The sequence below is a fragment of the Peromyscus leucopus genome, chromosome 12 (assembly GCF_004664715.2).
Source record: "Peromyscus leucopus breed LL Stock chromosome 12, UCI_PerLeu_2.1, whole genome shotgun sequence".
NCBI classification, from domain to species: domain Eukaryota; kingdom Metazoa; phylum Chordata; class Mammalia; order Rodentia; family Cricetidae; genus Peromyscus; species Peromyscus leucopus.
In genome coordinates, this window is record NC_051073.1 from 44725759 (window position 1) to 44744151 (window position 18393).

The 18393-nt window shown below is 38.3% G+C and overlaps 1 protein-coding gene across 3 annotated transcripts in view; it reads right to left on the reverse strand.

The window, feature by feature from the left end:
* Positions 1 to 18393, reverse strand: part of Cblb (Cbl proto-oncogene B) — a 186757-nt gene that overhangs the window by 26306 nt on the left and 142058 nt on the right. For 2 of the 3 annotated variants that reach the window (XM_037209715.1, XM_037209714.1), the window contains exons 11-13: positions 17880 to 18065; positions 15950 to 16313; positions 8796 to 8889 (exon numbers count right to left, since the gene is read on the reverse strand). In XM_037209715.1, the coding sequence (XP_037065610.1) occupies positions 8796 to 8889; positions 15950 to 16313; positions 17880 to 18065 (644 nt within the window). Of the gene's footprint in view, positions 1 to 8795; positions 8893 to 15949; positions 16314 to 17879; positions 18066 to 18393 lie in introns of all 3 variants that reach the window. The other variant, XM_028867481.2, reaches the window with a different exon arrangement.

Genomic DNA, 18393 nt, shown 5'->3' on the forward strand with positions numbered 1-18393 from the left:
GTAAAAGGAGTTACAATGAATAAAACAATTATCTAATACCATGATAAATTTGAGCTTTTTACTTCATCATTTGGGTAAATATATAAAAATGAGACGTACTTTCTATTTCCTCTGTGAAATTTACTCTAACCCTGTTATTGGCCAAGAAAGATTCCAAAGGAAAAATGTTCAATGGCAAGTTTGCTAGGTACTAGAAAAACATGGATTCAAATCCATTTTAATTATCAGGAACTACATAGGAAATGTTTCATTTAAAAAAAAAAAGGTGTAATGTTTCAGCACCTTCTGTAGAGGGAGCAAGGGCCCTTTGGTATATGAGGCAATCATGCCTATGCATTTTTAAATTTTCCTTTATTCTTGCTACAAAATACATTTTTCCTTTTGATTTCTTTTTGCCACACACTGAGTGTCCCTATCTGAACTCTTTGGAACTGAACCTTTTTCAGATTTTTTTTTCTTCAATTTTTGGAACATTTGCATACTTTACCAGTTGCATATCCCTAATGTAATGCTCACAAAGCTTTGGACTTTGGAGACTTTTCTAGAATTATTTCCTTTTCGGGTCAGTTAGGATGAACAGTTGTTACAATGGAGAATAATTTCTGAGGTGTTCTCTGTGTGTGCACATATGTATGTACCCATTTGGAAAGTCCAAGATTTTTAAGTTTCAACTGTATAGATACATTTCTAGGGAGTTCAGGGATAAAAGAAAAGACTCCTTTAGGAGTTTTCAAAAGCTTATATTTCAATCCTTCTTTGAAGAAGTTTTCAGTACTGATTGTTAAAGCTGTGTTTGTTAGAGGTATGTTAGGATCCAATGACAGTTAATGGTGACCTAAGCCCAGAACACAGGGTACAACACTCATTAATAAACTGAGGTGCTGCAGCCAATATGGCTGAACCTTGGCAGACACCTTCCAACTCAAGGTAGGCAAGTACATAAGTTTTAAAATGATGACATGACTGTTTTCATAGGATAGAAACAACTGTACTTTCTCGCATATGCTAAATTCTTGCAAACAGATATCAATTTTACCAACTACTGCAAGGACCAGCATGTCTCTAGAAAGAGAGCAAGTGTGACCTGTATGCACTGTCCTATGTCCTGGATTCTCAGTCTCAATGCACACTCTACTTTTACACAACTTAAGTACATAATGCAGAGAGAAAAGATAAATTTTTGTCCTAAGATTCAATAACCACACCTGTGGCAGGAATGTTCAAATCTGTCACAGGTTACTTCCAAAGCAGCACTTCATTAGGAAGAATGAATAATCGTTTTTATTTTGTATTACACTTATTATTTATTTATGTGTCTGTGTGGCTGTGCCAACATATGTGGGGAGGTCATAGGACAACTCGTGGGAGTCAGTTCTTACTCTCTCCTTTTACCATGTGGGTCCCAGGGATGGAACTCAGGTTGGCAGGCATTGTAGCAAGTGCCTCCATCCATTGACTATTTTGCCAGTGCAAGAATGGACAATCAAAAAAAAAAAATCACACTTGCTATGGATAATTCTAGATTTTACCTTCACTGACAGATCTTGCCCAGCTGAATGCAAGGCACTCATTCTTTTGCTAGTCAGAAAACAACTGATGTAAATACGAAAGGCAATAATTCTCTAGTATTTTATCAAACAATAAGGGCTTAGTGTCAGAAATTACTAGTTGGGGATTTTATCAGGTTAAATGGATTTTGGTGTGTTATAACTAGAAGTGAAGAGAGCTCTGTGCTTTTTATATTGAAATATGAAAAATACATTCTGGTATTTCTCATTTATCATATTTTAATAAAGTCTTTTAAGAAAGTTCCCTACTTTCTCTTAGGTTTTAATGCTTTAAGAATTTATTAAAACTTTATTATAAAGAACTTGTAAATATAAAAAGACATTAAAGTGAAATTAAGCAGACCCAAAGTCTATATATTTTATGCAACTTTTGTTGCAGTTAGAGTAGCCAGTCAGAAGCTGTGGGACTTCACATGGATATTATATCCTCACTATCAAATATACTTATGCACTTATCCACCCACATGAAATGAAAAATATACGACACATTAAAACTAAAACTACAAAGATATTACTATTATATCCTTTAATTAGTCAAAGTTAGAAAAAAAAAATGAGTATTTACATCCATTCAAGTGGCCATTACCTCTATGGAGTCCTTTCTCTTCACTTAACAGTGACCATTTCCTGTACTTCTTCCTACACTTTATAGTGTACCTACATGTTACATACACACACACACACACACAGTTTCTCTCTCTCTCTCAGGTACATGGACATGCTAGGGTACACTGTGAGGGAGAACATGCGATTTTTATTTTTATCTGAGATAATGCGACCTTACTCAATATTTACACATTCTACTTCCATCAATTTTCCTGCAAATTATAATATTCTACTTAATGTACATACAAGCCAATTTCTAATATTTGTTCAGCACACTTCATTCACTGTTACATTTTTGGAATAAGAAGAATGAAAGCCACCCTTGTCACAAAAAGAAACTGAAGACAAAGGTTCAAGTAAGAAAGAATTTGTGTACAAAATAACCAAGACAAATCCAAACTCACATAATTAACTGCTGTGTAGTTACACGTCCAAGTTTCCCCTCTAAAAACCCATCCAAACCTTTAATGTGTTAGTCAACAAGAGGTGGCTGGCATAAATGGACTTAGGATCATGTTTGTGTATATACTATCTAGATGGTAGACTTCGTCCCTAAATGATATTTCTAGGATCCCAAAGGAATAAAGTGGATAGGCTATTTGGCTGGCTCCAAGTTAAAGATGCTAAGTCATCACTCAGTCATTTGTATCCATTACTTCAACACTGTTTGTTATATCACTCCACATTCCTGCTATGCCTTGCACTCTGCTGCCATTCCTGATTAACTGCACATGGGGGTATGCTTTTCCAGGTTGCAAAACTATGATCCCCTTGACTTGAAAGTTATCTGAGCCTTCCTAAACACACACTGATTGGCTATCTTGAATGCAAAGGCGTATGGTTGATGTTAACAAAGAAGTCAACTTTCAGACCATCACAGATGCCTTCTGAGGTATGTGGTGAATACTTACACCTTTCAACACTGAAGGTTCACAAGTGTATTGCTCCTGAGAACTGCATATTCCCAGAGTGAGGTGTATAACAGGGCTGACTGCACATGGCATTACAATTCACCCCTACAACACACCTCAAATGTTACCCTCAAGTGGTTTTCATTCCTAATTGGAGCAACCCTTGACACATCAACTTTCTTTGAAAACAAAAAGCAGACCCCTTCAAAAATGCCTGTGAATTGGCAACAAATTCAATAATTTTCTTTGACCTTTTCTATTATGTATACTTAGTGTGTTTTTTCATCACTGTGTTTACTATACTGTTATTTTACTGTTTCTGCCTGAATTGCAATATGTTTAAGGGGAGACCTTAAGTTCATCAAGGATTACCCTACTTTTCACATAATGGAGCTCTTACAAGCTTTTAGATAAAAATAATGAGGGGCTATTAGAGAAGAAAATGACCAAGCTGGTAAAGAGAAAGAGAGAGAGAGCAACCATTTTCAGAACCTTTCATAGACAGAAAAGCATTTCAAATAATATGTCATTTTACTTGTTTTCTATATAGAAGAATCGCTGTTCACTCACTAATGGCAGAAAGTGAAGCTACAAATGTTTTTATTAAAATAGAAGCTCAAGCTGCCATATGTTTTATTTCAGGTTTCTTCTGCTTCCCTGTTCTTACCCAGACAAGGAACATCTGTAACTCAGAGAAACCAAAGCCCAAGAATCAGCAAAACAAAATAGTGATATTTGACATGAGTATTTTGTATCTGCAGCATGTAAGTTATTTACCAAAAAATATTGGGCATGAGTTCTACAACAATTTTGAGGGTTTTTTTTTTTTTTTTTTTTTTTTTTTTTCATGCTATCAAGAGAAGGCGAGTGTGCTGCAGCCTGGAGCTTTAGAAGAAGCTTTGATAGGGAGTAATTTCACAGATGTGTTTTTAACCTGGAGACAGAGCTGCAGCCATTCCACACCTGTGCCCTGGGATCACACTTTTTGCACAGGCAGGGTGGGCCCTAGCTCCCTTCTCCTGTGGTACTGCTTAAACACACCCTCCCAGAGAAGCCTTTCCTCAGGACCACCTCTCCAGTGAAAGCCTGTGAGTCATCAGTTATCCTGCTCCCAGTCTGATTTGCCTGCTGGCACTTCCCTCTAACTGACAACATCCAGCACAGCACCTGTTACTTTCTACTCTCCTTAATTACAGCATCCATTCCCGAAGGGGATGGAGTTTTTATCTTCTCTTCAGTCTCCAGTGAGCATAGCAACAGAATGAAAATAAGATAGCTGGACAAAAAAATGGATTCTCTTCTCAATGAACCCATGAAATTAGTACCTTATTTGCTTAAAGGATGTGTAACCACAATAAACACCACCACCTCTTACAACAGAGAACTTTTTAAGAAAAGTATGAACCAAGCAGTATTGGTTCCAAGGTATTTGAAAGCTTGTGATTAATGTGTCAAAAGTACAATGGTCCATTTGTAAACAGCAAAGCATAAGGAAACCATTCTCTGAGAGTAGTGACATCCTTCAGCATTCTACAACATTGTTTTACTTGGAAGTATCCACTCCATTATTATTTATAAGATCATCTCTGTTCATTTGGCAGTATAGTATGCTAAGGCCAATATAGGTTGAACCATGTCTTCCATTTGATAGAACTTAAAAATGAAGTTAATCAAATATAATTTAATAAGCAACATATAATATACAATTATATATAAAATATGTATTACATTACAATTTAAATATAAAATAAAATAATCCATGTAGTATTTTTTGTCCTCTCTATAAAATTTATTATAATAAATACCTATATTTCAAGTGTTTACTTAAAGCTTTGTATTTATAGTCAGATGTCAATAATAGTAAGTAAAAACCATTTAGAAAAAAAATTCAGGAAACAAAGTATCTCTACAAATAACGATTGTTTCTGTTTACTTTTAACATACACTATCATATTTTCAGAAATAAATTATAAATTGTGTAATAAGAGTCACATGATCACCAAGATGAAGTTTAGCCTGAAGAGAAACCTCACAGAATATCCCTCACCCTCAAGAAAATGGGCATCGAGTACCAGTATCAAATGTCTAGTAATCTTGGAAACCACTTTAATAACATGACTGAAACTGAATGCTAACTGCTAGCTTTCAGATTCTTAATTTAACCCTGAGGTTTTCATTATTTGTGAGAAGCATAGTTTATTTTAGGCAGTGATTTTTAATTTGACTTTGGCCAGCTGTTTGAACACTGACCAATAATTTAAGATGGCGATAGGGATCTAAAGGTCCAATAACCCTATGTTGGAGAGCATAGGCATTTGCCTAAGACCTTTTCTCTACTATCCGCCAATGGTGTATGCTCGCTGGACTCAGACCATACTCTCCAATGGGTCAAAGTAGAGCAGTCCTAATAATAGAAGATGTAGGTATTATCCAATGTACAATTTCATTATCCACATTATATCAGATATAATAATAATAACAATATGAACAATACAATGATTATAATAAAAATATTATAACCATTATAATAGTAACATTAGTAAGGACAATAGTTCAACTCATACTGGTTTATGCAATAGAATATGGTCAGCCAAGTGTACTTGAGAGCATTTGGGTCACCAAAATTTCCAATATAATTGACACCACATAGTGAATAACTCATAGCAATTGCTGCATAGGCAATTGAAGCTCAAAGGATTTTAGACAACATTTAAGTTCAAATGTATTCTCTCACTTATTAGCCAGATAGACAGAAGACCAGAGAGGGTACCTTCTTTAAAATATGGCACTACTGAGTGCTGGAGTAAAGTGTGGAACCCAATGTGGTTTTATTCTACTGCTGACTTCAGAATTTCAGGATTTCACAGGAAAAAAAAAGTATATATACTCTGAGGAAGAATGGATGTGATGACATCAAATGACAAGGGAGAGCATGAAGTCATGTCCACAAATAACCAAAATGATGCTAAAATAGGTCTCAATGAAAAAAATGCACACACATTAAATTTTGATATTGGTATTTTGGGTATGTCTATGTGCTGTTAGGATTGTAATTTTATTTTCTTTTATATACTTTACATAATTTCTACAATTATAGTTAGGGGAAAAAGATAAATATAATAATAAAATCAAACTTATAACTTTGCATAATTTGTGACATACAACATCAAAACTAATTTGCTGCTAAACATGTTTGCTAAAGTATTTTTCTAGTTAAAACCAGAAATACTGAGGAAAAATTAGAAAATGAAGAGAAAATATAATCTGATCTTAGAGGCTCTTACAAAATTAATTATAAGAAGCTTACCAGTGAATGTACTTAGCTATGATTTTGCAGTTCACATTAATTTATAAAAGGACCAAATTTAAACAAAGAAAACCACAACCCCTTCTCCAGTCATACTCAGCTATAATTAATTAAGCACAGGGGGTGGGAGCTGTTAATAAGTAACTAGGACCACCTCATTTAATTTGTTCCTGAAGACCCTGAATTTAGAACCTCTAAGGTTATGGAGCTAGCTCAGATGTCTTACTGTATGTACACACATTAGAGTCTACATGAACTAAACTATCAAGGTTGTTCTCACTGACTAGACTCTATGACACAGAGTGCTTGTAACTGCTCTGACTGTTGTGTTTCCTATAGAACTGGCAGCTCCTTTAGGGAAGGATCCGATAGCTCAACTTCTCTACTCTGCCCTGAATGATACAAAATTCCACTCTGTCTTACTCCCACCAGCCCCGCAGGGACTGTGGTATCTAATTGTGCCCATCTTATTCTGTTCCATCTATGAAACATGTCTCACTGGCAAAGTTTTTAACAGTGCTCCTTAAACTCCTAAAACTAATCAATGCGTATTACATTGTGTAATTGGAAGTTTTTCTATGTCCTGCCTGGTCCTGTAGCTGCCCAGACCCAAATAAACATACAGAGGCTTATATTATTTTCAAACTATGGCCATGGCAGACTTCTTGCTAGCTAGCTCTTGTATCTTAAATTAACCCATTTCTATAAATCTATACCTTGCCATATGGCTTATGGCTTACTGGTACTTTACATCTTGTTTTTCCTGGTGGCAGCTAGCAGTGTCTGCCCCACTCTCCTTTCTTCTCTCCCATCTCTCTTGATTTTTCCACCTAGCTCCATCCTGTCCTGCCATAGGCCAATGTAGCTTTATTTATCAACCAATCAGAGCAACACATCTTCACAGCCTACAGAAAGACATCCCACAGCAACACTGTTTGGTACAGTGCTCTCTTCTGACATGACACACGATAAAATATTATTTTCTAGAGTAGATAGATTTCTATAAGCTGAGATTAAGCTTCTCCTTTTTGTAAATCTAGTGGAAGCTCAAAGACCTCCAGAGGAAGCAATGAAGATGTTCTGAGGCTTTTGATCATAAAGGAAGACCTTAGCTGGTTGTCAGCAGAGCTGTCTAGCATGCACAAGATACACAACTCGATCCATAGCCCAAACCAAAGCAAACAAAGGAATAAACAACAGAAAATGAAAAACTTGAAGATTTTACAGATAAAAATTAAGCAAACCATTTTTTTTAAATCTTCCATGAGAATATTAGAAGGTATAAACCTTTATCTTTTTAAAATTAGGAAACCAGTTTAGCAGAGTACATAATTACTTATATAGTGAGTAATAATCTGTAACAAGAATGCAAATCAGTCTTTTCTATTGTTTTCTGATATAGGGACTCTCTCTGTAGCTCTGGCTGCCCTGCAACTCATTATATATCTCAAGTGGCCTCAAAGTTACAGAAATCTTCCTACCTCAGCTTCCCAAGTGCTAGGATTATAGGTATACACTGGCAGGCTTGTCAATGCCAATCAGTATTAATCCCTGAACTGAAATTAAATGAGTTCTTATAAAAAGCAGAGGTTGAGACATGGATCTTGAGGAAGAAGTAGGGTATGGGGTGGGGGCTCCATCAAAAATACAAGCCAGACAGATGTGCATACAATCATAGGGTAAGCATTAGAATACATTAGAAACTTTAGCTGGGTAAATTCTGAAGGGTTTGACTACTAACAGAAGAAACCAGAGCTATAAAAGAGAAAACAAAGCTGGTGTGGGAGTGGGAAGAGGGATGGAAAATCAGGAGGGAAGGCAAATCAGCTTCAATGAAGAGAGTATGTAAGACGAAGGGGAGTGGGGACTTGGCTAGATATCATCTAATGGTTTAGCATGCCATGTCCCCAATTCCCAGCTTTGCTTCCACTGATACCAACTTAGAGTAGATATGATGACATTCTGAAGGGTCTTTCAGAAGTCTAGCTGTGAGTTTGGGCTGGCAAAGGAAAGCTTAACTGGATAGGAAAAACCCATGAGGACAATCAACAGACCTTGGGTGCTGAAGATACTGAGAAGTAGGGAGCTTGTGGAACTTTAATGATGTCAGACTGGGTAGGGGGTCAAAGCCAAGGAGAAGAAGGCTGGCGGAGCGAGCTTGCTGTACAGCTCTTGGCCCATTGTTCTGTTAGTCTTCTCAAGAGTTTAGTAAGTCTTCAGGAGCTATTATCAGAAGTAGGAGGTCTCAACATCTGATATTTTAATTTATAAACATGACTCAGATGCTTTTGTCTTTACTGGTTCTTTCTATTTACCTTGTAGTTTCTGTACCAAGAAACTCAAAATCACTCTTTTCCATACAATCATGCCTAGACACACACTCTCCAATTCAATGAAACTCACTTTATACTAGGGAGAAGGGTGGTGGCTGGAGGAGGAGGGGAAAGCCGAGGAGGAACATCATATTCTTCACTGGCAAGGTGTCCATTGGAGAAGACCTGAAAGTAAATGAAATGGGTTAGTTCTCTGGACTTGAACCCCGGCAAAGCCTAAAACCATGGAGGCTCTTAGAATTTTACAGAGCTCATATAATATTAGTTTATTTAGACTACTGCAGTGTCATACAATTTATTCAGGTGTCAGCAGGACCAGTGATGACTAACCACAACTCACAGATTACATGAAAATATGTTATAATCTGATTCTTAAACATAACTAAGCGGCAATGCTATAATTTATATACATCAGATCAAGATAGCTAAATACATAAACAGGCAGTGCCATTTCCCAAGAATGATCCGATTTTACTGCAAGAACAGGGGTTGGCTAGAGAAAGAAGCTGCGTGGGCCCAATTCCCATTTTACTTCCTTCCAAACAGGTGTTCCAAATGACATCCCTTTAGGGCTACGAGGACCATTTTCAATTTCCTGATACCACACTGTGTGAATGAACTCAAAACAGGCCTGTGCTATGTCCAGACCAAGCTTGAGAGCTATTTTAGATAAGGAGATGATTGTTCTGGCTCTCCCTGTGTGTGGAAATTCCAAATATACTTTTGGTTTATTTATAAAAACCACAAACAACTGGCCCCTTGTTCATCAGATGCTAGTCAGAGCCAACATTTGTTCACTGGGGATCAGGCGCTTCCAGTTTACAAGTGCAGGGTAGCACTGGAGGAAACGCCCAACAAGTGCTCTCTGCCTCTCTTCCACTCTGGGACTGGAGTCACTTAAAGGATGGTACAAATGGAAGGATAACTTTACAAAGGCATCCTCCCAAGACTATAGAGCTTTTCAGGTCTGGGACTAACCACTAGGTATTTTTCTCATCAACTTCTTTCACAAACTCTTATGACTTCATCTTGAATCAGCAGAGACTGATAGTGGGGCAGGATGGATGGGATGTCACGTCATTAGTCTTGGCTGAATGAGTCCAGATCTACTGGTTGATTTCTCTCTCCTCCATATACATTACACAGGGGTGAGGATTTAAAATGCAAACCTGCCAAGGCCATAGGCACCCTACCCATCAGCAGATTGAAAGGATCACCTCTGAGATAGAGGGATGTTCTCATCTATTGTAAAAAATCCAATTTTGTAGCATTAAAGTTTCCGTCTAAAAACGAGAGCCTGTGTTAGCTCAAATTTTCTTTCCCCAGTCTCCCCTCATTAGATTCAACACACTGCAGTTACATCCTGATAAAACATATCTTTAAATGAAATGATTTTATCTTGAGCTTTTGACTGAGGACCATGTAACGGAACATGACAAAATTTTTTGAACTTTGCTAGAGAGGAGAAATTTCCTAAGAGATATGAATCATTACAAAATCCTTTAACATAAAAATACCTTTTATCAGATGAATACATGCATCCAACTACAAACTCCAATTACAACACTGAACATTTGAAAGTATTCTTCACCTAAATTTTTTGCATTGCTTGAGCAGCCATGGTGCTAAAATTTTTGTAGTAAAAACTAATGATTTTGTCAAAATTATGTTTAAAACTTTGTATAAAATGAAAGGTGTTTTTTTTTTTTTTAATGTGGACTATATGTTCTTTTTGGTAATAATATCTATCACACTGACACTTGAAAGTTTGGTAACAAAAGGAAGGTCTGGAAATCATAGTTTGTGGTATTGACTTTAGTTTGACAATAAGCCAACTATAATTTTATTTTATTTTGTTTTTTCCAGACAGGGTTTTCTCTGTGTAGCTTTGTGCCTTTCCTGGAACTCGCTTTGGAGACCAGGCTGGCCTCGAACTCACAGAGATTCGCCTGCCTCTGCCTCCCGAGTGCTGGGATTAATGGCATGCACCACCAACACCCAACTTAATTTTATAATCAAAACATATGAGCACACTTGACCAGGACTGCCAATGCCCAAACATCCACCAGCACTGATCATAAGCGTGCTTCAACGTTGATAAAGGAGAGAGCTATACATGAATGAGACAACGCACACAGCATTTCTGTGTGATAGAAAACTTCACAGAGGGAAGTCTCCTGACACAAAAGATGGAGCGGGGGCTAAAGTGCTGGCTGCACAAGAAAGAGGACCTGAGTTCACATCTCAGCACCCACATTATAGCCGGGCATAGCTGTGTGCATCTGCAATCCCAGCACTGTGTTGACAGATCGCGAGTACTCTGGACAGACCTAGTCAGGCAAATCAGTGACCTCCAGGTTCAGTGAAAGGTCCTAAAACATATTTCATAGATGTGCTGGAGACAGCTCAGTGGTTAAGAGCACATTCTGCTTTTCTAGAGAACACAGGTTTGACACCCATCACCCATATGATGACTCATAATTGTCTGTAACTCCAGTTCCAGGAGATCCAGTGCTTTCTTCTGGCCGCTGCAGGCAGTAGGCAAGTACACAGTGCACAGACTATATGTTCAGGTAAAACACCCATACACATAAAATATAAATAAATAAATAAATAAATAAATAAATAAATAAATAAATAAAATTTTAAAATGAGAGAGTGATGGAGGAAGATACTAGAAGTTAGTCTCAAGCCTCTACATGCATGTACAAAAGAATAACTATATGCATACACATCTCTCTCTCTCTCTCTCTCTCTCTCTCTCTCTCTCTCTCTCTCTCTCTCTCTCAAGAAATAAGAAATCACATAGCCAATAAGAGTTGATCATTGGAAAAACACAAAATCTATTACTGGGGACACTGATTCTCAGGTAGGGCAATTACTTGAGGGGATAAAGTAACTTCTTCCTAACTTTGTGAAACAAATCAGTATGTTTCAAAGTGTGAATAGCATTTTATCTAATGCCTTTAGAAACTGTCATTGAGAGACAGTAGCTTAAAATTTTCTCCTGTCTCTGAATAATTATTCTTTATGAACAACTTATTGGTATCTGCAGTTTAGTTATATTCTATGGACCACATTGTGTCTGCTTGTTTCAAAATGCAGTCTTTTATGTCTCATTCATTTTACAGTAAAGTCCCTTACATACTTCATGCGAAATAGGGCTTCCATGAATGTTGAGTGACAACAGGCAGGTGACCTCAATGGTGAAGGCATTGACTAGGGAAATGTCTTTGCTATAGCTGGAAGAAACATCTTTACTGAAATACCCTCAGCAAATACACACCAATTGCTTAGCAGCAGATCTTCCTGTAATCAGTTCTAAACTATGTCCTGAGACTTAAACATATTCTTAATACCCTTACCTGGAATACGTGAGGAGACTGAAACTATGCAAGCATGCAAACAGCCAAGTGTTTACACGTGCTGGCTCTCATTTCTATGAATCTAATGTGATTGTCCCAAAAGGTTGGCAGATGAAATCTAACATTTGATTCTGACTTCCATGTTCAATCTTACCATTTCATCAGACCAGAAACTGGATGCACACTCCCTGAGGGAGTGCCATATACTACTATCACGTAGCTGCAAATGAATAGTACATGCTCCTTAGATGTCTGAAGGATCTGATTGTGAATGGTGGAGACAACAGGATGTTTAGACAGACTGTATATACATCGCTAAAGAAGTCTGCAGTGAAATCCAGACTCATCTGGATCTGACTGGCCTCTGGGCTCAGCTCCCAACATGACTGTCACCTATCCCTCAGAATTGTACCGAGGTGTCAGACTTACGTTTTTTAAAGTTCACATCACTGACCACGTTAGTCTGGAGCTATCACTACTTTAAAAGCTCTTTCCTGCATGAAGAACTGAAAAAAGCTTCATACCAAAACTGGTTTCAACCTGTATCACCCAGTTTTGCTGCACATGCCTCTTCTCTTTATACACACTATACTCTCTTTAAAATTGCCTCCATATCACTGTCCAGATTTCCTACTTCCATGATATTCTTCCTGTTATTCCTACAGGAAAAAAAAGGGGGGGCTACCTCTCTCTGTAATTTCTGTCACCCTCCAGTCAGGAACCCTCTTGGAGGAAACTGGATTCCTTTCTGCCTTCCCTTTCAGATTTCATTTTCTTTCTCATGAAAGTATATATTTTCTGGATCTTTCCAGCATTTTTTTTTATTAAGTTCATCACAGTGCTGCATTTACACTCTATTTCATTCTCTGTACTCTGCATCCCCAGGGTCATGGATATCCAACTACTTACGGAGCTGAGTGAAGACTATGGAATAAGCACATTCCTGAAGGTTCAGACTTATGAAAGTGTCCAATTTACTGTAAACCAGGCTATCCTAGATTTAGTTTTCTGTATACCTTTGCATCATATAATCTTAACTTATATGTTTGAAATATTTTCCTGGGACGCATATACTGCTAAATATTTCTGGGACTCATATATCATCTAAACATTTGAGACCCTTGAAATGTACAAAAAACATTTTAGGAAAAAAACTGTACAATGAAGAAAATGATTTTTGTTTTTAAAATGTATTTGTTTGTTTTTATTTCGATATGTGTAAGTGCTTACCTGAATGCATGTTGTGTACACCACATTGGTGCCTAGATTTTTTATTTTTACTCAAAGTACAAATACAAACGTGTTCCCTGTCTTATGAATATGACCCCTCCACCATCTGAAGGGGTTCCTCATCACATGTCCTTCAGTATCACACTGCAAATGAAACCTGTGTGAAGGATTTCCATTTGAAAGCCAGATCTTGGAACTTACAGATAAGCTCAGCATCATATGTATGAACATGTGTTTCCTCACCCAAACTGCAAAAGCCACAATCACAAGAACAGGATCATATGATACCCTTATCTAGCGATACCTTCAGAAGATTGTTACACGTAGGGTCATCTGCAGAACAATGTCACTGCAAGGCACATGACAAGTTAAAGACAGTGGTTATCACTAAGAACCAGCTGGGTCCTCGGGCTCTCAAAAGGAACCAACAATGACAGATGGGTGCAGTGTTAGTGCCCAGCAGTGACAACTTCAAGTTTGAACCATTTTTTAAAACACTTATTGCAAAGAGATGGTTAAACTAGCAGCTTTGTTGCAACGTGAAATAATCTTTAAGGACATGAACATGGCATTACTAGTACACACAATGTACTTTGAATAAGAAAATAAGAAATTAGGAAAAACGAGTATTCTTTTATTTCCAGGTAAAAGTATTTGCTCAAGGGGTGAGTGGCAGAAAGTGGGGGGGGGGGGGTGGGGGGGGAGTGGGGTAAGGGGAGAGACATGAAAGTTGAAGTCCAGAAAGCTTCTAAGAGGTTAGTTAGAAATGGCATAAAAACCCAGGTTTCAGTGAGAGGTGACTCCGGAGTCACTAAGCAGAACTGCACCCTCTATTAATACCATCCTCTTCAGCTGCGTTCCAGTGTTGTATCTACACTGACTTACTGTAAGACAGTCTCAGAAAGAATCCTGAAACAAGGGGTCTTCAAAGAATTGGCTCTGATGGTTACTATATTGGGTATTTCTAAGTCATCCAGAAAATACCCTGTGATCCGCCCCTGAGGGTAACCAGTCTACTACACGTGAGAGCGAAGTCCAAGGCTCTTCTCAAGGCACAGACGACAGAGGATCAAGGAGGAACACAAAGAGAAGTAAACCCCAGACATTCTCTCCAGACAGGACTCAAGACTGTGAAAAAGTCCTTTGAGGACAGGCTCGTGACTTCTAGACGACATTATCCAACTGCTTTTTCTATGTGCTTTCTCCTTACACTTAAGCTATATTTCCTTAACCTTGAAGAAATCTTCAGGAATCTTAGTAATTACAGGAGTTGAGAACAATACTAGGCAAGTCACTGTCAATCATGGTTTGCAACCGATGTTCTGTCTCTAATATGCTGTGTATCTGAGAGCTGGCTCTTCTTGGCTCAGAATATTCCTGATGCATCACTGTCTTAATGATGTCACTACACAAAGATTTTATCATCACGATGTTTGTACAAACACACACACAGGCACACACACACTCACTAGAAATCAAGTACAGGCTCCTGTGCCTGCTTGGAGTTCCCTATGTAACTGAGGAGACCTTAAACTTCTCATTCTCCTGTTGGGATTACAAGTGTGTGTCAATATGCTGTTCCTCTCTGTTTCCTGACTGTCAGATGAACACATTAAATTCCATCCATAGTTTTTGAGGGATAGATTATTCTCCTTAAAAGTACAACATTAAGCTGGGATCAACTGAATATTAGCTAAAGATGCAAACTCATTATCAGTAGTACGGAGGGAGAAGACACAGATCTGATCTCACAGCCAAAGCCACCATGGAATAAAGCAGCAGGGATGATTTCCAGATGGTTTGCTGTGACATTGCTCAGTCCTCTAGGCTCAATGGCTGCTGCCGCCACCCCTCTGGTTGCCTGCACACTTTGATTCTTTCCTGAATGCAGATGACAGAGGGTTAGTGTTTAAAGGAGGATTTAGAAGTGTGGGAATCTCTTCAAGCTTGCTTGGTGAGCAAGGGTGAAATGGTCATTTTTTTTTGTTTGTTTGTTTTTTAAAGTAGGGGACAGATTCAATTCTATGGGCTGGATCAGGTACAGACCAAGTTCTAAACAACACCTCATTTGAAGACTGATCTATGGCAAGTACAGTTGCACAGTGTTGCCAATTTTGATAGAACAGGAAGACTTCGTACTAAACAGTATGATTTTAACAATACTGAGATATTAGTGGGAGAAGTTCTCAGCGGGACAATAAGGAAGGGGACCAATCTCTGTCCAGTTATCTCACATCTGCATCTTATTTTGTATGGACAGCCTTTTCCTCACTTCTTTCAAGTTCAACTTTAAATGAGTGTCTCACTATTCAGAACCCATAGGTAATTAAAGAGCATCTATGGCCGGGCAGTAGTGGCGCACGCCTTTAATCCCAGCACTCTGGAGGCAGAGCCAGGCAGATCTCTGTGAGTTCGAGGTCAGCCTGGTCTATAGAGCGAGTTCCAGGGAAGGCACAAAGCTACAGAAAGAAACCCTGTCTCAAAAAACCAAAAAGAGAGAGAAAAAAAAGAGCACCTATGGTAGGCAGGTAAAAACAACCAAACTAAACACTGCCCTGCTGGACACAAAGCCTCCCATTGGAGAGCTTGGCAAGCGCCTCCCCCACTTCTGAATTGCAAACTGACTTACCTTTGGCTCCTTCTGAAGGCAGATCATGGCGTCTGTGTTTCCGCATAAGGACCTGGTCGGAGCCCATTCTACTGTGTCTTCCGTTTAAGTTGGAATTTGCTGTGACCCCAGGCTTTGGAGAGCCATCCCCTAGAATGCGACATCCCATCACCTGGTTAGTCCCAAAGGCGTCCCAAGGGCACCAGGCTTCAAGAGGCATTGGCTGGTCCCTGGAAGGCACACTTTCCCCGTGGTGGAAATGTCTGCTCAGTCTGTTCTCAGGTGGGATTGGGGGAGGCCTCTCTGGTGGAGGTGGAGGGTCTCTTAAGGGAGGAGGAGGTGCTGGAAGTGGCTTGTCTTGTTTTCTCACCATGCACGGAGAAGACTAAAGAGACACAAGAGAGACAAAACACAAAACCAAGAAAAGAATTGCATCATGCACTGAAAAGAATTTCAGGCTCATATTACTGAATTTGCATTTTAGCCACAATGTGGTATTATTATATTTCTAATAAGCTTTCATGTGACTTTTCCAATGCTTCCTTTATTACTAATGAAAAATTTAAAAATTAATGAAAAATTTACATCAGAATACCACATTAAGAATTTTGTAGAAATGACTATATACATGCAAAAGTTCTAGAAATCATATAAAAAGAAGTAGAAGATTAAGTAAAATTATATTCTTTGGCTACCATGTATCATGGTATAGTATCATGGAAAAGACTACTTTATGTGTTGATTTCTGTGACTCAAGAGACACAGAAAAAAAAAAAAAACACTAACACTGTTTCTATTGTTTCTTCACCTTTTAAAAGATTGGAAACATTTAACAATGTTATAACTATTTTTTTGTTTCCCTCCTTGCAGCTCAATGAAATCTACATGGGCCATTTGCTTAGGCTTTTTTTTTTTTTTTTTTTAACAGTATTACTGAAACAGTAAAGATATAAATGGCAGAGCAATTACTGACAGAATCACTTGACTTTTGGGTTCTTAAAATGGAAAAAAAAAAAAAAAGAATATCTGTCAGTGTAATTGTTAGAGGACAACCTGAAGGTATGTACTCCCAAGAGGATTTTGCATGCCTCTTAGAGCTTTTAGTGTTTATTTTCATGCTTATTTTGGTAAACGGTTTGTGTTTTTTACATTAGAAAATGTCAAGGAAAACGAATGTGTTGTATGTCTATACAATTCGAAGTTCTGTCCTATAAGGAGTCACATGAGATTAAAGCCAAGTTCAAGGCAGTGCGAGAGAAGGAAACAGCACTAAATGTACTGTACTCCTTAGCCATCCTAGACGGTAAGCATATTAGCAAATGGTATTTAAGTTTTTATAAATGTACATTTAATAAAGCAAAATATGCTCTTATTATTAAATTTTAAAAGAATCCACATGAAACTAAAATGAACTGTAGGCCCAAGTTAAAATTACGCCTTTAATATTAAACAGTAAAATAATTACTTTGTAAATACTGTAATTTATTGTAATTAATTCCCTGGGTTCAAAGAAAGTACATATGATTCTGTCTTCTGAGTCACCTGAAGCACGGGTGATAATGTATCACACCTTGAGCCCTTATGCAAATACACTCCCCTCACATTTTTCTCGTCATGACATTATGAAAATAAGTGTAAAATACCATTTGAGAACAGCATGCAAATTATTGTAATGTATATGATGACCTTTTAAATCCACTTTATAGAACACTAGACTTACACTGCTATTTATTTTAGCAAATCAGGGGCCTACAGACATGCTTGAGTAATTATGTAACTTTTATAGTAATTTTATAGTAACAAAGCAAGAGATATGACAGCAGGCTCGCCATAAAGAAAATGAGAAACTTACCACAGTTATTTATAAACAATTAAAGGACTAAGACACAGGTTGATGTTGCACATAAGGATGCAAGAGCTGCCTTCAGTGTTGCTGATGGCGCTGACTCACCTTTGGGGAGCCTGTGGGACTGCCACAAGGTGATCGGACGATGCCTTTCTGAATGAGATCGAGGCGAGGAGGCACTGGCGGCAGGCTGAGGTGCGGGATCTGGAGAGGGTCTGGCTGAGGCTTTCTTCTCTGGGCAAGGGGTGAGGATCCTGGTGATGTGACTGGTGAGTTCTGCCTGTCAGTGCACTAGGAGACAAGCAGAGAGGCTTCTGGGTATCTGATGGTGCAGTGCTGGGCAAAGAGTACAAGGCTCTGTCCTTGCTGAGGTGGCAAGGACGGGGCAAGGCTGCACACTTGTCAGACCAGCTCGGGCGCGTTCAGGGTGGTATTGTCGTAGGCTGCACACTTGTCAGAATAAAACGTGAATAATAGGTCTGGAGATCTCAACGTGTCATTTGAGGGGAAGATTATGGAATGGACAGACTGAAAGTTTGTCCTCATACCTTATAGGAAGGGCCTCTGAGAAAAGCACATTAGAATGCAGTGTAATCCAATGCAGGCAAATGGCTCTTTC